Source organism: Trachurus trachurus (assembly GCF_905171665.1).
Source record: "Trachurus trachurus genome assembly, chromosome: 19".
NCBI lineage: Eukaryota > Metazoa > Chordata > Actinopteri > Carangiformes > Carangidae > Trachurus > Trachurus trachurus.
Window position 1 is genome coordinate 10,249,875 of NC_139913.1, and position 25,060 is coordinate 10,274,934.

A 25,060-nucleotide genomic window follows, 5' to 3' on the forward strand; every position below is an offset into this window, starting at 1 on the left:
GTCTGTTTGTTTTTGTGTTGTTTTCACTGGGCTTTTTCTGTTGAACTATGTTAATTGCATCCTCCCTTTTAAATAACAAGGTAATAAATAATAATAATAAAAAAAGAAAGATCCATCTGGGATCACAACACTCTTTTCAGTAATTCTTTGATGACTTGTCATGTGGCAAAAAAGACAAAACACATCTTTTACTTTAGTTAATTTAGCAATGCCACCTTGCAAAAAATATTCCATTACGACTAAAGGTTCTGCATAGAAATGTTAATAATAATAATAATAGTTAAACTAAAAGCATAATCAGCAAGTACAACATTATTACATTATTAATACTGATATAAGTATTGAGGCAAGTGACATGAAATTATTTGACCATTTTCGTAAGCAGTTGGGTAGTACCGGTAACAATGTGTCATATTTAATATGCTGATTTTCTGTCAAATGCCTGATAGAAATAGTCAAATAAAGTACAACTACTTTCCTAACTGGCACTATCTTTGCTTTTATGAATGCGTAATGTGTCATGTTGCACTGTAACGTGATCCCACTTGCCAAAAGGTTGGTGTGTTACTTTAATAAACCTCACACTGGACCACAATGACGGATATAAAGAGGCTTTTGTTAAAGTCTTTTAAAGAGGTTTATAGGAGCCTTACTCATCTGATGTTGTACAGAGTCACTGCCAAGCATCTCCAGTTCTATGGAGGTGTCAGTATCAGACACATTAGTCTTTAAACTTCAACTTTAATTTGATGGAAAAGTCATTGACACCTTTCCACCTTTGTGACTCCTGATTAAACACATCTGCGGCCTTTTACACACACACACACACACACACACACATGCACATACACACCTGTGATGCACGCTCAGAGCCGGCGAGGTCGATCATGAAGAGTCGCGCGAAGCGGACCTCCTGCAGGACGTCGCGGCTGCGGCTCTGCTGCTTGACCGCCACCTGCAGCACAGCGTGGGAGCGAGACGACGTCTGATTGGCCGCCGTGGGCTCCTGCGTGCGCTGTTTGTTCCCCCTCATCAGCAACTCCATGATCTGACGACACACAGGCAGAGTTCTTGGTGGTGCGTGCCGTTGCCATGGATGAAATCCAAATGTTTTCAGCACAATAATGGAGTCATGTGGTGCAGCGTTATGTGGCTCGTCATCTCACCTCTTGGGCGTTGATGGTGGACACCTCGGTGATGCCGGCAACCTGAATCACTCCCTTTGAGTCTTCTCTCAAGTCCAAGAAGCCCGAGGACGGGTTCAGCAGGTCACGGATCATCTCGTTGTAGATCTACAAAGACAGACAGAAATGTAAAGTCGTCAGATGAATAAAGATTTCTTAAAGTTCATCTATTCATTTTAGCTCCATATGTTGTGCTTGTTAAACTACAGGCGTGAATCATCTGGAAAGATCTTCAGGTCCACAGAAAAGGCTCCATTCAGACTCCTACACACTCACAAACCAGGTACAAAAACATCAGCGCTATATTTTCAGCAGCCCGTCATTTAGAAACCACAGCTCTCTGGGTGGCACGCTGTCATCCAGCCGCTGTCTTGAGCTGTTGTTGAAGCTGCAGCTAAAGCCCCTCGACCCACATTAAAGCCCCGGGGGTAGGAAGTGACACCCTGGAAAGAGACCGCTGCCGTTGACGACAAAACCACTGAGCAGTTTTTTTTTATTTTTTATTTGTCGAGCAGACTCCGGCCACAAACTGTGAAAATGAAGGATGCTTTTAGCGACACAGACAGTTGGATGTTTGTTCTGTTTTTTTCCCCATGTCCACTCTCTCATTGCTGGTCAAGTCTGAACATGACTAAAGACTCTACAGTCGTGCCAGCTTCTCTCTGAGGCTTAAGTGTTGCTGCAAATTGGCTACAAACCAAAATACTGAAAATAATTTAGAATTTTTAATCAGATTTTAGAGTTGGATAGTAAGGGGATCAACCAAGTTATTACTATTATTATAAGTAGGAGTTATGCTGGGTACTGAACCTGCAGCAGATTTGTTTCAATTTACAGAAGCAGCACAGAAAAAACTAAAGTTAAAAAAAATTAACCAATAAAAGCTTTAATCCAGAAGCTTTAATCCAAAGTGTGCGCTTTACTTTGGATATATTCACTTGCACATAACTGTATTGCTTTGTCTCCCTGACTCCCCTTTCTCACTAACACTCACTGTCAAAAAATGCTAAAAAATAACTTTTAAAAAGTGTGTTTTGCTTCTGAAGATCACTCCCATCCACAGCAGCAGCACATGGTTAAACTCGTGGCAGCCTCTCTGGAAATACACTCCCTTTACTGTGGATAAATATCTCACACAACCACGCATCAATTATCACTTTCTACTACAGTACCAACCAACAGTTGCCAGGACATTACATTTAAATCACAAATATGAACGTCATGTTGGTGCTCGAATAAACGTCACCCGGGTTTCATGCCAATCTACAATCCAGCAGAGTATTTGTTGAATAAATCAAGTCGCAGACAGACTGACTGCAGAGCTGCCAGTGAAGCAACATGTGAGAAAAGGCAATAAAACCAGAATAAACATACAAGAAAAACAGAGGCAACACGTAGTAAAGACAAACTGAAGGTGCTTTTTTTTTTTTATCTTGACAGTGAATATTTATCGGTTTTGTCTTGTGTGTGTCTGTGCATGTGTTTCAGAGATTGCACGTGTAAAAGAGAGCGTGGTTTGAACAAGGAAAGGAAGAGGTGTGTGTGTGTGTGTGTGTGTGCACCCTGCAGCTGTAAAATGGCATTTAACCTCTTTGTGGTGACACTGGCAACAGATTGCTCCGTGGAAACAGCAAACACATACGTCACGCACACATGAACACACACACACACACACACACATATAGCCTCGTGTCAGGATCCATCCCAGCAGGTCAAAGAGCAGCTACACTCCATAACTGGTGTTTTAATGTGAAAATGTTCACTTCCACCATCCGAGTGCTTCTAAAAGAGCAAAGCTTCAATAACATTGTCAAACACTGAACATAATCACAGTGTTTGGTATTGAAAACACAAAACGGCAATTTCACCATGTCTGGTGCAAGCCTCCCCTCCACAACCAGTATTTATATTGCACCATTTTTCATCTTCCGTTAACTGAAGGCTGATTGCTCTTTTCATGTTTGTTCTTTTATACAAGGTACAAATCATCTCTTATCTTGTTCTCACTGTCTTCAGCCTTTTCTTTAGTTTCTTTCCAGCCCTTTTTTCTTTCTGTTTTTCCCTTGCACTGTAATTTTTTCTTCCTTCTGAACTGCCTGAATCTATTGAAATAAACATGACTCACTCTCCTTTATGTCCGTGCTGGCATCTTTTCCAAAACAGAAACAACGATTGACAAATTGCTGGCTTGGAATTAGAAAAAAAACAAAAAACAATCCTGAATGGGCCGGTTCATTTTGTGTATCTTAAAAATTACCAAGTAACTGCTATGTGCAAAGTGGAAAGTACAATTTATGGATTATTTGAAAAGACATGATAAAAACACACTGTGAACTCACTGCACCACAACTCTAACTTCAGTTTCAGTCCAAAAAACAAAAAACAAAAAAAGACATAAAACTGAGGTCGCTCATGTGAAGCTAAGACGTGTCTCCATTGTAGCCGGTGTTATTAATGGCCTCGTCATTAAACACACAGTATGAGCTTCTCGGTATAATGAGGTGTGGAACCACAGCTGGCAGGCACACACAGAGAAACTAGCACCATCAGTCTGCTGTCTTATCTGTGGTCCATCGTCCTCTGACAAAGGGCAGAGAGGGAAACTCAGATAGCAAGACCACACATTACTCCACACATAAATACACCGTGGCAAAGGTGCAGCAAGTTAAGATGTTTATCAATTATGTTCAGTTACTTACAATAGTGTACGTTTTGTCCAGTCTAGCAGCGTTGAGGTAACAGATAACGAGGCAAAATAATGAAAACCATCCTCTGAATGGAGCGTTGGTAAAGATGGTCTACTTGTTATGTCCCCTATTTACTCTACTAAACTCAAGACACACTGCAACACCTAAAAAATACACTGCATTGTCTCTAAGAATCACTAAAATGCCACTATGTCCACATGCAGCCGCCAATATGTATATACTATATAATCTATATTTTTTTATATTTTCATTTTTGCTGTCTGTATTTTTGCTGGGAGTCACATGTGTTGCAGGTGATAAATATGATATAGATCCTCAGGGCCTCACACAGTGTTTATCGGCACATCACACTGTCTCCCCTCACCTCCTCCCTCCTCCTCCTCCTCTCTCCGACTCACGTTTTCTGTTAAAATTTGCTCTTTGTAAACACCACAGCCGACAGCCGGCTAATCAATTGCATGCTGCACGTACATTCTGTGTGGGCAGGTGGGAAAACAATTAGTCAATATCTTGTATTTGTACTCCCCTGAATGTCACAAAGACACAAACTCAACAAAAAAAGGAGGCAATAACATTTTTGGAAGCAGATTTCTGAGTAAAAAAACAAAAAGCTTTGGCTTTGCTTGGCTATGAGGATCAAAACAGAAAAAAAGGATTTAGTGAAAAATGGAAGTAATTACTGCTTCGCTTTGATGCACAGCACATTTCAGACACCGCTCCTGTTAGCAACTGCATCCTATAAGGCACCAAAGGCGATCAGAAGGCTCAGTTAGAGACGAGCAACAAAACAGGCCAACAGAACAACAAGTTCAGAAATGGTCCAGTGGAGCGCATCACCTTGTATTTCACTGCACTGTTTTGAAAAAGGTTTTCATAGATCTCACAGATTCAATAAGGAAGGGGAGGGAAGGTTAGTGCATTTGTGCAGCAACAGTTCAAAAGGCGATTCAGAGCTTTACAGACGGCATCAAGACGAGCTATAAAAGAAACACGAGGCAGGTAAAAAAAAAAAAAAAAAACATAACTGGAATATAACTCTCCTAAATCTGTGCAGTTGTGTGTGAAGTGAACCACAGTAACCACCTGCAAGTGGTGCAAGCTCACAACCACAGAAGTCGACATTGTCTGCAGCAAAAAAGACCAATTACAACACGTGTCATCGCTGACACTGTGGGTTTGGACACAGATGCGGTTCTGACCTCCAGATAGGACATGGAGACGCTGTACAGCATGTCGTCACTGGTCTCCTCGATGGCACGGAACAGGTCGTTTAGAGTTCGAACGTAGATGCCGGGCTCCTTGTCCGTCCCCAACATGGTGTACGTCTTTCCACAACCTGGAAACAGACACGTTAAGTTAGCGTGGCTCAAGGGGAGATACATGCAGAGGATTGATTGTTGTGTTTACAAGATACAAAGTTAAGATATGGCAGTGTTTCAGCTTCAGGGTGGATTAGAGGCTACGCTAATTTGCTAACACAAAAAGCAGACCAGCTGGCATGCAGGGTTAGCATGCTAACTTCAGAGGAAGAAAAAACACAACATAGACAATTAATGTGTTGCTTTCCACCTCTGTAAACAGCTGTTCGTGAGGAAAGGAATAAAACATTTGATGGTAAACCTTCATTGTTTCTGTCAAGACTACCATATCAAAACATAGAAATAGCTCCTTTAAAGTGTTGTCCTGTGACTTTTGAATAAAATCTGGATAATTATTGTAGTTGTATTGTTTCAGGATGTCTCTGTTTGTACACATGAAAAATAAATACTTATTGATTTGATAGAAATCATCATTCACGCAGAAATAAGTTGTTCTAATCAACGTAGTTTCGCATTCAGCCCTTTGACTCTGCTGTTTGCTGTGTAGCTTCTTCCAGCCCATTGCTTTACTCTCATCAGTGCAGCAGAGCTAATTTCAGCAACAGAGCTCTATAAAAGAAACTCACTTCATGCTACCTGACCAGCACTAAACCAGAGTGACTGAGCATTTAGCAGCTAATGAACCAGATAGTCCTCCAGCGTTTTTGGAGACCAGACTGGAGTTAGAAGAAGAAGAAGAAGAAGGCCAATTAGTCACAACTTGCTGCAACAGTTTTATGACGTGATAATTTGTCAATCTCATGTCCATAGCTAAATTTAAAAACTAAGACTGTGACTGTTAGTTCAAGATGTGTCGTCTGAACTCAACCTAACCCTGTTCTAAAACAAACTAAAATCCCTGGATGTTTTTCCTTCTCCACAAGAGGAGACAAAGAGCTTTGCATCTCTGAGACAGATGGACAGACAGAAGGAAGAAGTCACAAGGACAGGGGACAGATGGGTGACTTAAATAGTGCTGAACTCTTCTCTGACAGTCTGAACCTGCCCACTGGAAAGGTGGGAGGCAAAGTGTGACTCATCCTCTAATCACACCTGTGCTGGAATAAAAAAAGAAAAAAAAGAAACCAAAACAGATATGAGTGAGACGTGTCATCCTCTTCCCGTGAGCGCTGTGAGTCAGAGTCAGACCGAGGCTGACCAGAGATTAAGGGCCAGAGAGGTAACACATGTAATCAACCTGGATCATGTGTAACACACACACGCACTCACACAAAAACACACACACACACACACACAAACCTGTGGGTCCGTAGGCAAACACAGTGGCATTATAGCCTGATATGAGGCCCTCGATCAGCCCTTTGGTTGTGGCTCTATACACCTCGTCCTGCACATGGAGTAGAAAATAAAAGATTTCAGTGCATGCATTTATTCTGTAAACACATCTGTATACATTTCATTTCATTTTTGATTTATATGAGCTTTTGTTTTTCTTCCACCGACCTGACTGGCTGAGTAGTCGAACGCCACGTCGAACATGTAAGTCTTCTCCCTGGAGCGGTTGGCACGCAGGATGTCGTCCGGGTCCTCCATGGGGTCCATCAGAACCACCATCTACCAGTGACAGAGACAGGACAACGGCGGTGAGACGCTAAGCCAACACAGATGTGTGAGCAGACCATTAACCTGATGATATGTCTCTTGTTAATCACTTTGGAAAGTTTAGCTAATTAACAAACGTGCTGTGGATTGACAATTTGAAAATGAAAAAGCAGGACAGCTGGTAGGCTACATCAGATGAAATTGTCACAAATTAAGTCCAGATTTAGACTAAAACTATAACTTGCCCGTTATAATCTACTGCCTTGTTTCATTTAGTTGTATGTTAGATGTATAGATAGAAAGGGAATTTTAAACTGCATTGCACAGCTGTAGTGTCAGCTGTTGGGGTTGGACAGCACAAAATGCAGATGGCTCTCTGTCTGTTGCAGATGGGCACAGACGTCTGTTTCCGCACGTCTGAGGGTGTAGGTAAGGATTACTGAGAGGCCTCAAAATCCCCCCAAAATGTTCCACATGTTTATTTTTAACACTATTATTTGTTATTTTCCTCCATGACACAGTGACCATGGGTCTCTGCTTTCTTTTTCCAGATGTTTACAAGTAAGTTTGCATCCAAACTACCACATGTGACAATAAATGCACTCAGTATCAGTGTCACACCCATTTGTAATCCAATTTGCGAGTTTATTTCTCTCCTAGATTCAATTACATGCATCAAATCATTGTTATACAGTATTAAATAAATTATCATTTACATGGTCGACAGACAGGTTTAGGCACTTGCTATTTTCAACTGGCAACTGCAGAAGCAACAAGCTGTATTTGGTGCAATTTCAAATGAGTCTAGTGCACATATAACTTTGGATAAGAAGTGGAAAAATATTAATGGCAGCAAGAGCAGAGAAAAGTAAAACACATTTAAAAGCAAGGGCAGGGAGAAAGAAGTGGGTTTTTTGTTGCACATTTTCTCAATGATAAAAAAAAAAAAAAAATGTAATAAATTTAATAAAAAAAATAAAGTAATGTCAAGGCAAGCTGTCTTCTTGGGTACTTCATAGGTTGAGTGTGTGTGGTTGTGTGAAAATGGGAATCCACTCAAGCCATCTGCCTTATTCTGAATCCGGCTTATGGAACATAACGATCCGACGATGAGCACACGTGTGGAGGACGTACTGTACGTGGCATCTGGAGGACAGGGACCGGCTCAAAGGGGTTCACAGTGAACAGAACACAGAGCCAGGGCTGGGTCAAATTATGTGTTTGTGCATGCGACAATCTGAGCAGCAGAATCCAGCTGCACGTGAACACACGGAGATCGAGATGCGTCATTGTGCCAATTGTGTTGTTTGACAAAGCCTAAGCGGCTATAATCAGTAAATCACCGGCTCTCCAGAAGAAAAAAGAAAGACTTCAGGGACAAATGCTGGCGAACAGAGACTGCACAGCACGATGGGGAAAAAAAATGCAACGCTGGTGACAAACGACTGAATGGAGCATGGTATTTCAATGTTGATCTACTTCAACACCTCAGTCTCAAGGCTTTGCAAATTCACACTTTACAGGAAAAAATGTGATAAACTTGTCAAGTCAGTTGATACAATATGGATCCTTTTGACGGAGCTGAAGGACCCAAGAGCAAAAGGAAATCCCGAATGTGTCGGGTATAAGTTTCCTTTGTTTACCGAGAAGTTCACCTGAGCAGTTTATTCCACAATGGATTAAGTAAAGCAGGATGCCACCCTACTGTCTCACCATGCCATTTAAACGCCGAAGGCCCAAAGTGGATAATCAATCAAAACACAAAACAAGGGATCAACTGGGCCTTTGCCAGGTTTTTCAGCTGATGCGCTCGGTTCGGCGTTGGGCCTGGAGAGTCCTCAGACTGCCGCTGACGCTGAAGCACCCGGCCTGTTTGATGACCACCTCAACCAGCGAGCCGCTCACTTTGAAGCCTCTCAATTGAAATTCAACACAAGAGATTTCACTTTTAATAAAATGACAACAACAACGGGCGAAGGCGGGCAAAACGGCGGGCTTGCACAAGCTGCAATCAGTGACGGGGGAGAGGTGGGGGTGAAGTATTGAGGAGGGAGAGAGAGGAACTGAGGAGAGGGGGGGGAAAGATGAAGCCACACCGCTACTTGTTCATCCCTCGAGTTTACTCCTTCACTGGGGTCAAGATGCAGCATGTCCTTTCATGTTGGGAGAGATCAGCATGTCAACACCACTCTCTCCACCCCCTCCTCTTCCTCTTCACCCCCTTAACTTCCTGCTTCTCCTCTAACTTTTCTCTGCACTCTGTCCAGCTACAGTGACGTACGAGTTCTGATCGCATTTCACTGGAAAGATATAGTGAACGAGCGACTGCTTCTCTTAGTGTCCAAGGTCAGAGGAGCCACATTAGGAGGAGAGCTGTCTGCTGCTGTCTGTCCAGATCTCAAACAGGACACATCTGATAATACTGATAGCATACATACTGTAGGAGTTTGGTTTGCAATGAACAAAAATCTGTGTGGGTGCTCTGGCTTCTGAACAACTCACAATGAAGTCAAATAGCCAAGTGCAATATCTAAATCAAGGGAGAAGCAATTATCTTAATAAAAAGGTCAAATGTGTCACAATTGTTTTGCGTGAGCCTCTGTCATAAGTGTTGTGTTGCTACAGAGACGCCCTGGACAAGATGTAAAGGGACATATTGGTTTGGTAGAAGACACAACAAACAACAGCGTATCTGCTTTTATAATTACAAAATAGAGTTTGTTTGGGTAGGTACGCTGCCTGGTGGCACTACTGATGAGACAGAGGCAACAGGAAACTGTCTCCTTGCTGTTTTACATCCAGATTACATCTCAGAGGATTAAGGGATACTTCACCCAAAATCAATAATTCACCAATTGTCTACTCACCGTCATGCCAAGGAAGGGTTTGGAGAACTTTCAGAGTTATCAAAACGCTTTTGGAGTTCCGGGGGGGGGGGGGGGGGGGGGGGGGGGTCCGGCTGGCAACGGATTTTCATATAATGGCGGCGGATAGAGTTCACTTTTGAATCGTCCAAAAGACACACTATGAAACATCCAGATACCTCCGTAGTGATACCTCCGTACTGACCCAAGTGTCCTAAAGCCGCCACACGAAAAAGTTGTTCGGAAAAAATTAATTTGATCTCTGTTTTTAGCCTTGTTGTAGTAGTAGCTCCCAGTTGCTCTGTTGATGTTTGTGCGCATGCGCAAGATTTACTGCGAGATGTTCTTCCGTGTTTACATCATACATCCAATTGTTTACAACGACGAATGAACATCTGGCAGCAAATCTCGCGTCATGTTTTGGATGACGCACGTGTTTTGGACGATTCAAAAGTGAGCACTAGCTGCCACCATTATATGGAACAGGAACTCCAAAAGAGTTTTCATGACTCTGAAAGTTCTCCGAACCCTTCCCTGGCATGACGGTGAGTAGATGATTGGTGAATTATCGATTTTGGGTGAAGTATCCCTTTAAGTAGTTTCTAGTAGTAGTAAGTAGTTTTGTGTGAAGGAAAGTCAACATCTTATATTCATAGTCAGCCACCTTAGTGTTGACCTGTTACTATATGCATAGTGTGTGTGTTAGAGTTCTCAACGGGCCATATATATACTGTACATTTTTTTTTTTCATAAAAAACAACTTCTTGCTGGTTTTGGCACTGAATCGGTGCTGTTAATTTTGGTGATGATTAAAGAAGAGTACTGTAAATCAAAAAGAATGGCTTCTAGATGGTTCTCATACTGGCCTGTATGTCCGGTCAGAGAGGTATTTCATTCAAGTTTCATCACGTCATTATGGTTGGTACTAGAGCAGAGTTTGTTTGTTTTTTTGGCCGGGTTATTGCTGGTGAGTTGGGCTGCCTTGGGACGGGTCGGGTTGTAATTTTCAGGCCTATTGAGAACTCTAATGTGTGTGTGTGTGTGTGTGTTCCATGAGGAAGCTGATGAGCATGCAACAATGCTCTTACATAATTGCACGCATGGCAGGTATCAAATAGTGTGTGCACCCATGCACAGTGTTATCCCCACTTGGGAAAATCATTAAGGGCCGAGGGTGTTGATAACACCTCTGGTCCCATCTGTCATCTGTGTTTCTTGAGTTACAGTACCTGCCGCAGCTCCACCCACCCAACATCCACAAACAACAGCTGCTGCTCAGGCCGACTCCATACCACTAATTTTCTTAAGTCTTCTGATAAGACTATAAGGTGCTGGCTCTGGTGACAGGACACTGTGTAGCAACATAAGACCAGATGTCTGGCCATGCACCTCGGGGGCTTGGTGCCAATAAATGTCCTCTGTGTTCAATTAAGCTGCTTCTGAGAAACAAAGGGTGCTGGGTGAAGTACAGGTTAGTCCTGGCTCTGACGTCCACTGCACAGAACAGGTTGAGGATTATTTGGAAACATGACAGTCTCATGGAAACCAGTAAATCTCCCGCACATGCTCCCTCTCCCTCTCTTTCTCACAGTTGCATGGAAACATGTACTCATACTTCACACATAGCAACTAAGACAGAAGCACTTCATGTCCACTGCAACTAGCAAGTCTGTGCAAGCACGGGCGGCAGCACTGACCACGACGGCGGACGCCAGCGCACGCCCACGCACTGCACTGCACTGTATGTGTGTGTGTTTAAGATGAGAGGAGGCGTTGTTACACTAAAAGGTATCGAGCAGCAGCTTCTCTCTTCATCTGTGTGGGAGCGCTGAAGATAACAGGAGCTTAAAGAGAAGCTGAGGGGATCATAAAAAATGCTGAATGGGACTGTATTTAAATCTTAAAAATTAGCAGCAATAAGTTGATTAATGGATTTACAAAACAAGAATCAGCATCCACTGATAATCACTTAATCGTGTTTCAAACAGACATAGCAAATGTTCACCAGCTTCTTGAATGTGAATATTTCCTGGTTTTCTTACCCTTTTGTGAAATGTTACGTTGATCAGATGAAACAAGATTTGTCACTGGGAATTTATGCCAAACGACTGATAGATAGAAAGAGAAAATAATCTGCATGTTAATCAATAATGGAAATAACTCTCTTCCAAAGTCCTCCTTCACAGGTTACAGGTAACAAAAGGTGACAGCAATCAAACGTTATGAGTAATTTCTCCAGGGATCACAGGAAAACTGGTGATTCATTTCCACAGTGACACGGCAGCCAGAGATCACACTCTTCCTCTGTGGGTTCATGTTCATCATGAAGCCAACAGGTTTAAAACTGCAGAGCTGTTAACTGACACAATACCGCAAATGCACATGCAGTGACTCCTATTTCTTCAGTAGAACTTGTTTCGATGATTTAAGTGTTTGATTTGCACATGTTGTTGCCAGAGTGAATTCTGGTCTGTTACTAATGCTGCACATCAACAGGCTAAAAGCTGAAGAAAACACTATCCCTGCCCTGCAGACATCAGGGAGGCACACCGATCAAGACTGAAGCGACAACAGGAAGAGAGCTGGGTTCAGACAAAAACGAGAGACCAATGGAGAAGTTCACTGTCATTTTTGTGTCTATCCTCTTCTGCACTTTTATCAGGGAGAAAGAAACTGAATCACATTGTTAACCAAGACCTTCCCAATATCAGAAACCTCCTAATTGGACCAGTTTGACATCGCAGTGTGATGTCAAGGTCAGATTGTTCACTAAACTCCTGGTTGTTCTTACTACTAGCCTACTAGGACTAATCCCCTACTTTTTCTGTCGGCTCCTGATTAATTCATGGTGTCTCCTGAACAAGACGTCAATTTTGACATGAGCGTGCCAGAAGCCAGAAGGGCCAAAGAACCATGTGAAGTGAAAAGGAAAGCAATTTCCTGGTCCACAGCTTCTGTAAATGCGGTGTCATTTTTAGCGGTTTTAATCATGCTGTCGCCCATCACAATGGGCATGACACGCTGGATCCACTTTTCATTTCAATTCGGGGCGTGACTCAATATAACTTGACCCCGGTCGCTGACAAAACAAATGGCCAGAGCGTGAATTTACACACGGTGGCTATGAAAAAAAGGAGGCTCCTAAAATATTAATTTGCTTACAACGATCGGCCAACAGTCAAAACAACAGCTTGCTTATGCAGCGACATGAAACCAATTAGCGTGATGGAGTTATCTAAATGCCATAAAAAGCAGTGGGGTGTGATGGAGCACCCTCGCCCGGCGCCTTTCCTGGCTGATGATGGCTTTTCTAATCACGAGGCCCTGCTGTTCTGCTCGTTAAAGCAGCAGGGTTGACTCGGTTGGCCATCTTGCTGATTATAGCACCGCTAACTCCCACCGCGGATCCATAATTCAAAGCGTGGATGTGGTGCAGTTTTCACGAGCCAGCCTCTGGGCCTGTGCGCGCGCCAAGTGGCCGACGCTGCCAAGACGGGCAACAGAAGTCAGCGTTCGTGTAGAGACATCCACCCCGCTTTTTATAAGCACTGGTTTCATTACACCTAAACGACGGCTCGGGTCGCTAATAAAATGACAATGAAGAGAGCAATTGGAAAAACGCAAACTTATACAGTAATTGGCCTTCATTGCTTTGAAAACTTGATTACACAGAGTTTAATTGGGGAAAATATCAAATGTCCTGATTCTGGCTTTGTATTCTCAATATTGAGGCTTCAGAGAGAGCAGTTATGTAATAAAAGGAAAAGTTATGAGAGAGAAGAAACCAAAATGTAAATGAATAAATAAGAACACCAGAAGGAAGGAAGCAGGTGAAGAGGGAGATGTTCACTCTAAACATAAAACATGCAGTTGGGGTCTGATTCAGAGCGATAGCACCCAAATGCTTTATTGTTTACATTCATGTCCTGCCTTCATTGCTCTGGGGTCAAAGGTCATGAGATTACATCCTCTTTTCTGTTGACCATGCATGTGTTGGAGAGATTAAAAGACGTGCTTTTGTCCAACATGCATGTCCAGATTTCTCCCCAGAGACGGCACCTCATGCTGAAGATACTATAAAGTCAAGAAAAAAGTCCATTATTCAATCCATGGATGTTCAACAGCTGGGCTCTCTCTGCATGCATTTCACCATATCCCATTCCCTTATCTTTAGGCTGCACGATGACATAACGGCGGAGTCCTTCAATGGTGACATCTGTGCCCTGCGTCAAGAGCGCTGGCAAAGAACAAAGGGTCAAGATCACAAAAAGAAAACAATCAGGTCTAAGCAGTGACCTTTACGGGGCCACCTTTCAAGCTGCTCTTTCAGAAATGCAACCAAAGCTTTGGAAAGTCCGCCGGGCACAATTGCGGCCGGTTATCTGATAGAAAATCTCGGAGCTGCCCTCTCTGCACCCCAACAATGCTAGCGTATATCCCGTTTCAGGGGCTCTCGCCGATCGGAGGTGTGCGTTGGCTCACGGTGTATCTGATACAGGGAGCTTGATAGCAAGGGCTGCTCTTCATTTGAGTTACATAAGACGTCTGGTTGGGGCTCGAATCCTGGATCAGAACAGTCAAACGAGGGTCGCTGTAATTTAAACTCAAGACAAATGTCCACTCACACACACACACACACACACTGGTGCAACAGGATTCCCATGGCCTTACACAACAAGACGTCCTGAAAGATCACGAGAAATCGCTTTTCTTTATTTCTCTCTTTTTGCACACCTGTCCGTTTTTCCTTCCGTGCTCATTATTAACCCTGTCATTTCTGCTTCAAGGCCGTGTAGCGCAGATGTATTACTGGATGGTGCAGGCACAGATGGTTACAAAGGATAAGAGGAACAATACAGCAATTTGTCAGCGGGGAAAACGATTCATTGAACCCCTGAATTTTAATTATGTGTGAAGATGTGGAGGGTGCAGGCCGGCCCGGGGTCACGCTCCACATAAAATAATAAAAGATATTAAACCAAGTGCCAGATGTCCTTCTTTTCAAGGAAGACCGAAGATATAGCAAAAGGTCCTGGAATCAAACCGCAACTTAATCTCCCTATTTTATTATCTACTCTTAGTTCTTTTCAAAAGCCTGAAAAAAACCCCCCAAAAAACAAAAACAGAGAACACATCCTCCTGGGTGAAGGTAATTAGGCCGATTACCAGCAAAGCCATTACTTCTCCACTTGGTGCCACAACAAACAGACAACACATCCAAGAGCCGACCAACTGGCAGCCGGGACAGCTCTGTCTGCAGCTTTGTGCCAGAGACTGGTCCAGGCCGCCGTCTGTGGAAGGTCAGAGGTAGCCTCGAGGCTGGAGGCCGGAGGTCGGCCAAGACAACAACTCACAGATGGACACGCACTATTTCAGAACCAAAGGAGCAAGGAGGAAAAGAGAAAATAAAAATGCCGTTTTGTCATCTGCAGCACACTAACAACTACTTTTCAAAAGGTTGCGGCAACAACGGTCGAACAAAAACCTGCAGAACAGGTGTTTGAGTTTGCCGACAGATGTGGAGGAAGAAACATCTTAAAACCAAGACAACTGCAGGAAACATGGAAGTAGTATATTGTACTATGATCACTGCAACTCATTTTTCTCAATGTCCGGGCGGTTGCTAGGCGACTACCATTACTTTTGAGTAGCCTATGTATAAATCTCTTGTGTTGATGTTCTTTTCACTGCAACGATTTTACATTATTATCATTTTAACATCACTATATGGCTCTCCTCTATCAGGCTGAACAGAATAAAAGGCAGAAAAAAAAAACACGTGTTGAACCTTTGCTAAGTAACGGCCCTTTTTGAAGGATCTTTTCAGAAGCAGCTCGCTGCGCAAGGATCCAATTAGCACAGTGTCAGGGTAACTTCACGCCCATGTTCACGTGTAATGACATCAGTAATAGTACAACGGCCCTCAGCAGCACGCTATTTTCAGGGCATTTTTAGTCCATTTGGCTTCTGTAGAAAGGATAGAGTGGGAGATGTCATTTGTGTGATGGACAAAAGCAGCCATTACTGTTTCCAAGTGGCCTCAGTTCTTCTGCAGCTCCAGCACACAATGAACTTCCCGCAGGGTTTCAAAAAACATACTGACGTGGCCTGCTTTTTGTTTATTTATTTATTTTTTGAGGATAAAAGACAGATCTCTTGGGCAATAATAAAAGTAAGCAAAATAGACTGAAGAATAGCCAAGGGTGCGAGCAGCGTGAAGAGGCAGTGCAGCTCATTACGCAGAAAGCAAAGTTGATTAATGGATGAAAATAGACGCACTGGAGAGGTTTTGAGTATTTACTATCACAATTAAAACAAACTTTATTACATTAGAGTCTAATTACCAGTTTAATTCCAAGGACACAGTTTGATTGACATCTGTTGGTGTCATGCATGTTTCAGGAAATGATGAAGGACGCTGGTTTATTGTAGCTAAGTGCACAACATTATGGGGAGATTTATTGTTTTTATCATGGAGGGACAGTGAGTACGTGTTTTTGTGCTTCAAACTACTCACTCTCGTGCGTGTTGAGTTTTCAAGGAAACACATTTCCTGGATTATTTCATCATTAGGTATTATGATTTTAACTGCTGAACCCTTTTACATTTCTGGTTGCGCTCTTCATAAATCAACTACATAATCAGACATGAGTCATTTCTCCTCTCCACTAATGACTCAGCTTTTTCTGATCTGCCAAACTGGTGGCTGAGGTGATGTTGGGTCACACTACTTCCTCTGCTTAGGTAACATACTGTATGTAAATGTTCTTCAACCGGCGCTGTCATTGGCTGAGTCTAACCAGACAAACAACATGGTGTTTTGACTGGGGTATTAACACTGAAACCCCTCCCTCGGCGACTTACTCCCTCTGGTTCCTTAATTCCCACGACATACGTGAGGTGTAAACAATCGCTCACAGCAAATCTGTCGCTCCTCAGTCAGTGCCGTCTCTTCTCTCTCTGTCCTGAACTCCCCTCAGCCTCCCGTCTCATTCACTTTAGTTTTCCAGCATCTTCAAGGGGTTTACGATAAAAGGATTATTGGCTGTTGATGTTGACTTTGTTGTGAGAATCAACTTGTGACCCATTAGCTACGTTACAACGGTGCGATCTCTAGCCCGTCTTTCTGGCCAAGTAGCCCAATAAATAAAGACAACAACATCTCTGAGCCCCTCTGGCTGACCTGTACTTCCTGCTTGTGTAAGAGGTATTAGTGCTCCTGATGGTGTTACCAACAGATGAGCACACACATCATGGGTTTTCCCCCCTTAAAAGGGGAATTACAGTTTTTTACAATCTGGACCTTATTTCTAGCATAAAATACGATCATTTACTTTGGTGTCATTACAATTAGCTCCAGCCGAGAGCCGCGTATATCCGTATAATGCGAGTCTACAGGGCAGCGCAATGCAACCTCTAAATAACACATTATCTGCCGCGACACTCGTTCATTTCACCAATATTTTGTTATGATAGACTAGTGCTATGGCTGTTATCAACATCCGGGGTCTGTAGGTTGACCTTCTAACCTCTGACCTGGATGATGTCATCTCTGACCGTTGCCCGGCTCTTTCTGATAATAATCATTCTGCTTTGGCATTCGCCATTCGGGTCCATTTTTAGCGCAACTAGCCGGAGCTTTAGTGAGTCCAGGTTGCGGAGAGGAAGCCTGTGGAAACTGAACTTCATCCATTTCAAAGGAGGTTAAATCGAAAGCAACTGGACTTAGTTTTGTCTAGGAAGACGTTTCACCTCTCATCCAAGAGGCTTCATCAGTTCATGTACGCAACTGACCAGGCTGGGACTGGTCCAACTATCTGGTGTGAACTTCATCCAGCTGCTCATTTTGTTCCGACAATTCGGAAACACGCAGAAACGAACCATAGCATTAGCGGTAGCAACTTTCAGGCAAACAAGCCGGCTCTCGGCTGGATCTAATTTCGTTGGAAGGACTCGTAATGACACCAAAGTTATCTGGGCGAGTAAATGATCGTATTTTATGCTAGAAATAAGGTCCAGATTGTAAAAAACTGAATTCCCCTTTAATACAGAGAAGATGTTATGCTTGTGTAATGTATTACATAATTAGTTTATGCGGATACAGTAAAAGCCCTTTGGGTAGTTTCCTTCACGGACTGAGGAATGACTCAGAATACACCTGAGGATGAAGCCAGGTGCAAACTACTCACACACCTGTTACAGGAAGCTTTGTGTTATACAACAGCTGTAGTGTGTGACACAAGCTCATTTTGACTACTAGGGAGCTGGTCGGGGGGAATAAGTGTGTTTACTTGAGAGCTGAGAGCTGTTCAGGAGAGTCTAGTCTCCTTCAGCTGCTGCTTGTGCTGAGCCGTCACGCCCTGCCCTCTCATGGAGATCAGGAGTGGGAGAGCACACACACACACTCACACATAAACATGCACTGACCCTCCCACGATGGCCCTTGTTGTAACGGCGACTCGTGGAAGAAGCAGGGATCAGGGCGAGTGAGAGCTAAGGCCGAGCAGGAGAAGTGGAGTCGGAGAAATGAGGAAAGCAAAGATTATCCACTTCCCCCGGGGTCAGACGGTCTATTAGTGGTGACATATTAACCTAGCTTTTGCGATGAAGTAGGTCTAACCTTCTAGGTGCCACCCAAAATAAACCCCTCCTGTGCTTCTCTGGCTGCACCGCTGCTGTTTTAGGTTCAGGTCTCATTCTTGGCTCCGTCTCTCTCTGTGTGTGTGTGTGTGTGTGTTGAGGTTAAATCTTCGCAGCTAAAAAGGACACAGCTATTTGTAGTTCCTTTCCCTCTCCTACACAAACAAGAAGCTATTCAAACACTGTCTCGTAAAAAAAAAAAAGACTGTGGATGGACAGAGTTGCCTTTTTTCCCCCACATATTCCCCTGATTTTTAACTAGACCATTATGGTGATTGACTGAGAGAGAACATTTCTATCAGCGGAGGGTAGGGGAGCATTAAGACAGTAAGGGCGCTGGGTCATTTTTATGCTAATTTGGAGCATTTCTCATGCATGTTACTCGCTCTCCTTTTCTCTCTCAGTCCAGCGGGAAGCTTTCTTCTGAATGAAAATTAAATTAGCCGTGTTTGCGCAAGGAACTCGGTGCATTTTGATGAAAAGAAAAACATTATTCCCACCGAGAAGGATCAGAAATACACTCCCGCTGCATTTTCTGTGCGACCTCCTCACGCTGGCTTTGCAATTCTGTATTTTTAACCTTTGCAAAACATCCCCAGATTGGATGTTGTCTGACGCACAATGTCTCTCTCAGTGGCAGTGGGTTTGTTTTCCAGGGGGAGCTGCTTTTCGCTGAATCGGGCTAACGACGGCGCGGCCTCGACGGCAGGAGCAATTTCAATCTCCTTTCACTGACGGGAGGCCCTGTGTAGACGACGTTGGCGGAAACTCTACACTGAGCACTTGAGGCGAGGCTCTTTGTGCTCTACAAAAGGCAGAAAATTTGCCGATTCATGACTGTACAGCGATCAAGTAGACTTGTACTTGGAACAGGCTGAATGCTGCTCATTGTTTTTAAAGGACTTGATCTTCGCAAAGGAACCGGGAGGCAAAATGCTGCGTTTCTGGTTGACACTCACTCTCTCAGGAATCACAATGAACCACCTGTCACTTTTTTTTTAATTCAGGTAAAACATATGAATGAATAACGGTGGGAAAGTCTCCACCCACCTCTTGTTTTTATGAAGAGGCGTCCTTTAACAAAATACAACCTAACCGAATCAATACTTTGAGTGATACTTACTGCTACTGCATTTACAGATTGCATTCACAAAGCTGCCAACAACCGAGCTGAGCCAATGATCCATCGAGGAATGGATTAATTACAGCTACTTCATCTGCTCACAAACAACAACAACAAGAACAACAAATCCCAGAGTTGTTGTGTTACCACTTCCCTTGCTGTTGTATGTGTGTTTTTTTTTATTCTCCTATATGGAGGTCTGTAGTACCACAAAAAAAACAAAACACAAAAACAAACAATGGCCCTGACCTTGTCTAGGTGTCTCCATGGAGACGAGGCCTCACTATAAAGCATTCCCCACTGTGTGCTGCTGACAGGCCGGCCCTGCTGAAGACATGCTCAACAAGTTCGAGGGCTGAGAGACACAACCTGCAGATTGTTAAACGCTCACTTCTACCATCAGGATATTTATATGAATGCATTTATAAACATGCTTGATTGCTGTACTGACTGATTTGTGTTTTGTATTTAAGCTAAAACATGTTGAAGAGTGTATAGCTACAGTCAGTGATCCTGTCTGGTGTCGTCTGCTCTAAAGCTCCACTCGTATTCTTAGCCTTTAACGCCACAACAGGCTTTTGTAAGCGGAGTGAAAGCAGTAGTGAGATAAAGAAGTCCTCTCAGGTGCTCCATTCAGAGGCTGTGCGACCATCTTTATCCCTCGGGGGCTAAACATAGCTCTCCCGTTAGCCTCTTAAGTAAGGATGTTATCTCCTCTCTGGGTCTTTTACAGGAATACTGTCCACACAAGGCTACTCTCAAAGAAGACATAAATACAAACATCTACTACTGTGTATTCTCATTTTTATCTGAGGGATACTCTACTCACTCCCTGAGCTTTCAGATGTTTTGATTTTGTAATAAAAGATGTTGTGAGTTGAGTTCGGTCTGTTTCAATTGGTCACACAGACAGAGGAGTAAGTGGCACTCGGTTGTAACTTGGTTATGAATGAAGACTTAAAACCATTCGTCAATCATGGTCTACTGTAACTTCATCCAGTCACGTTCTGCATCTTCTCCATTTTTTCCACTACCAGTCAGTTGGTAAATGAAACTGTTGCAATTTGACAACCAACTACAACAACAATGTTGTAATGCCTGTTTCTGATCTTTAGACTTTGTTTCTTCTTTACACCTTAAAATGAGACACAATCAAACTGTGACCTCTCTGGTGAAAAACACACAGTCTTCCTGGCTGTCTTTACTGTTCATGCTGTCCCACACAACACTAGTTGGACTGGTTTCTTAATTTCCCCAAAACTGTGTCATTTATAAGCCTGAGTTCTCCATAAAGATGTAATAATTACATGAAACTACCGATTTCAAAATAAAAGCTGCCGTTGCTGAAACAGTGTAGAAAAACCTTCCTCTGTCTTGATTTTGGAGTGGGCCTGAATCTCAAACTGATCCATTACTATCTCATTCACAAATCCATCTCAGTACACCTGTGACCTACTCACTCGCTCAAGGACAAGGAAAGCCCAATGAGCACTACGGGCAACAGGTGGTCCATGAAAGCCAGAGGCTGAGTCCCCTGGGGCAAGGGAGAGAGAGGGGGAGAGAGGGAGAGAGAGAGAGAAAGAAAGAAAGAAAGAAAGAGAGCAGGTGGCAAAAGGCTTAACCTGAGCTAAAATCCATCCAATGAGCTCATCTCCGCAGGCTTAGGCAGCTTCTAGTTGTCTGCTTTCTGCCAGGAAGGCTAGATCTGGGTACTCCAGTCCCACCCAGTCGGCCAAGTGAGCCATCAGCATCCTGTTAATCTGTCTGAGCACTGCAGTGCCTATACAGTAGGCTAAGGCCATATGGTCACAGTAAGTTTAAGTGCCTGCAAAAGGACAAATTTAACAATATAATATCTGAAATCTCAACTCAAATCGCAATCCCAATATCAGCTTTAATAATTACAATGTGAGTTTTTTTTTTTTTTACATCATTGTATAGTCAATGTTTAAAGGTGGGCTGTCGAAATTAACGCAAACACCACCAACGCATGTTCTGTTATTTTGGCCTATATTTTGATTAGAGTTTGAATCATTTGCTGGTGTTACAGTGAAGAAACAGGAATAAGAGACAAGGACATTAAAGAGACCCAGAGGAGTTTGCTTTTGGTTATAAAAGAGTCTCATATTAATGTGGATGAATCTACGTTACCCACACTTGTTAATGGGTCCATTTTCGAAAAATATATCGTTTTGTCTTTATATTATAGTTATTTTGTTATTATATTTAGTGGTCGGGTCACCCAGCATTTCCTACTTTTGGTTTCCCGGGAATAACGCCACCGAATCGCCGTTTATGGTCGGAACTACGACGGTATCTGATCGTCTTCCAACCTCCGACTTTCATTCTTGATTAATGAAAAAACATTCTTGGCAATGCTTTCGCTTTCGTCCGTCTTGCGCCGGTCCAAGAATTTCATCGTGTGCGCGGAGGATCATGGGAAATGTAGTGTGAAAACACTTCGCTTTCCGAAACTCCTCGTAGTCCCTTTAATGGTGTAAAGTCAGGTCTACGACATGTTGGTGGAGCATGAAAACCGTCAGTCGTCTGGGGCTAACGATGGAGAGAACCTGTCGTGTTATTATTTGAGCAACTTGTTTTATGCCTTTGTGGGTTTTCTGGACAATGTTTGTCATTGTTTTTGGTTAATGTACAGTATAATAGCTGCACATCTCTCCTTCGTTACAAATCCCTTTCAGGTACATTTTGAGGAATTTTAATTGACTGATGGGCCCTAATGTGATTTGGTGAGAGTGACAGCCACAGGTTAACAGATTCAGCTCTCCCCTGCTCTGTAATCCCGTCGCAGCGTTGTTGTGGCGGACCTCACTACATCCCCTCCATTCATGTGAGGGTAAACTAGGTTAAACAGCAGTGTGCATAATGAGTGTGTATTGTAAGCTCCGCTAATCCTTCACTACAAATGTGCATCACTGAACCTGATGTACAGTAACCCCACAGAGACAATACAGCATATCTGTCCATTTATAATTCTCTGCACAGACGTAATACAGTATGAGAAAAATCAACAAACTGCAGGTGAGTGGAGACAATAACAAAGCCTTATTGTGGAGGCCGTGTGGTGTCCTGCTGCTATGCTCTAATCCCGTGAGCCCAAGCCTGTTTTAATGATGTCATGGCAGACAGAAGTGCTGATGTTGTCCTTAAGACTTGGTGTAATTGAATTACTTCTGAGAGGACAGACAAACAAGTCAGACCTCAGCGTCCCCGCGGATTATCCATTTCTAGAAACGTCGGGTAGTAAAATCCCTCGGCAGCATCAGCAAAATCCACCGATGCAGGTCCGTTGTGTGAAAATGATTTTTTCACTGTAACATTCGTCACTGTTGCTCTGAGTCACCGGTGTCAGCAGCTGCTGTGCTGTTGCATTTTCTGGCTCCGTCTTGGTTCATTAGGAGAAGCTGCCCACCGACAAGTCTGCCCCGCTATGCTACACAATCTGCCTACGCACAGCGAGGACGACACCTCAGCAGGTTTCCAAGTCACAATGCTCATTATCATTTGCGATGCCTCTATCATCATCATCACACACTCACCGGCGGTACCGCTAAATGGTCTCCAAGAGGGACCAGTTCAAAAACGAGCACTGCCGGTAAGTATGGTCTCCATGGGGCTCCATGTACATACTGTACTGTATGTCCTTCTCTTATGGGAGGTCACATGGTAGCAGCGTGATTATATAGGGGGCAGGGGGTCGAGCTCTAAGGACAAGATCCTCTCAGGAATAAACTCCTCTCCCTGCAGAGCCACAACAATCTTAGTTAGTTTGAATATTTCTGTGCAGCTCTGACGCAGGTCTGATTTATCATTTGCTGTCCACTGTTCATTCAAAAAACATTCCTGTCACGGTTTGCTCTGATGGAAAAAAACACTTAGCATAATGGCTCCATTCAAAGCAGTTTACTTGCCAAATAAATTACAAAGCCATTTAAAACTGGTAAAAAAAACAACAAAAAAGCAGACACAAGTGGGACCAGAGTGAGCAGAGCCAGGAATAAAGCTGTCAACATAATAAATAATTGAAATACACAATATTATCATCTTCATTGTAGATTAAAACACTTGTTTTTTTCATAATTAATTAGTTAGGTTAGCTAGTTCTTTAGAAGGCAAAGGCCTAAAAGGAAAATATTGAAACGTTGCAATTTTTTAAAACACGATTAAACAGTAATTCTGTTGTAGGAACATAAAATGAACTTTTGTAAGAGTTCATTTTCCAAACCAATAGTTTATTTACAGATACTATCTGTTGATTAGACACAAGGTAACTAATAAAGTAAACTAATGAGAAAGTGACAGAAGTAAGAAGTGAGAGAGTAAAGGCCGGTGGTGTGTTTTAGCAAAGGCCAGTGAAATCAACTAAACAGGCCCAGTGACAGATGTTAGCAGCTGTCACTATTATCTAATTTGTGTTCACTTTATATCCCTTAAATTAGCCTTTTACTAAAAACATATGAGTTTCTATGTGCAGCACTTAGAGAGCAGGCGTGTAATTTTAGACAAATCCATCTTTCTTTTCAGGTATAGTAATGATGCATCTATGTAACTGTATTGTGTGTTGCTAAAGGAGTCAAGACCTGGTGTTTTTTCTTGTCTGTGGGGTTACTTGAGGTTAATATAAAAGGATAACACTGACATCAGCCTCTCTACATCACCAATACTGAAATATGTTTCTTTTCAAATCTTTCTGACTTCTCTCTCTCCTGTGAACTTTTGTCTCCTGTATTCTTCAACCCATTAGTCTTTTGTGTTACTTATTTCAGAAGCGCTGAGCTGTTTTACAAGCATTTTCCTCCAAATTGCACATGTGAAAGAAGTTGTTTAAAGCCTTTTGTGGCTCCGCGAAGAAGCAAAAAAGAAACTGATTAACTGACTACATCCTGATGTAACCTGAAGACTATAAATCTGAAGATGAATAAAAACACAGCAGCATTGAGATGGAAAGATGAAGTGAGCTAACCAGACCTCTAATCACGGCCTTGAGGCTAGTGGCTCCAGGCTACCATTAGCCAAGCTGTCACCTGTCAAGTTGCATTGTGGGTAATGGGTGCCAGATCTTGACCAGGGAGAAGAATATGTGGACTCTCCATCATTTCAAGTGCAGGGCTACACTGGTGGAGTGGTTTCTGACTAATTAGCCGACTGAAAATGACACAACTCTTAGATGAATCCATAACAGCGGTAATTATCAGCAGCTGCTCTAATTTTCAGTCTGTTATCGTTCACGTCAGACAGAGACGCTGGGAGGATGAATTGCCTTCAGCACAAATGTTTCATGGAGCTGTTACACCACTCCACAGTTGTTGATATCCAATTAAACCGCGGGCAATCACTATAGCGAAGCCGCCGGCCGGCCGTCCGCTTGTGAAAGAATTTGTATTCGTCAGAAAGGTCAAAGCCTCCTGCGTCAGGTCTGAGTCATCCAGCGTTCGTTTACAAACGAAATGTGACATTTAAGGCTTCACACTCAAACGAGACGGTTTTTTAAAATATGAGACCGGACCGGAGGCTTTACCGAGGTCCCTGCAGATACTTTATCTGTGCAGGGAACTGAAACAGAGACAAACAACACACGCTGACCCCCATCACTCACTGCCAT

At 43.0% G+C, this 25,060-nt stretch overlaps 1 protein-coding gene across 1 annotated transcript in view; it reads right to left on the reverse strand.

Moving 5' to 3' along the window:
* kif19 (kinesin family member 19) overlaps positions 1-25,060 on the reverse strand; it is a gene marked incomplete at both ends in the record, with an annotated part of 34,864 nt that overhangs the window by 7,487 nt on the left and 2,317 nt on the right. The window contains 5 exons of the mRNA XM_083993732.1: positions 854-1,048; positions 1,167-1,292; positions 5,092-5,228; positions 6,511-6,598; positions 6,715-6,825. Coding sequence (XP_083849858.1) covers positions 854-1,048; positions 1,167-1,292; positions 5,092-5,228; positions 6,511-6,598; positions 6,715-6,825 — 657 coding nt within the window. The remainder of the gene's footprint in view (positions 1-853; positions 1,049-1,166; positions 1,293-5,091; positions 5,229-6,510; positions 6,599-6,714; positions 6,826-25,060) is intronic.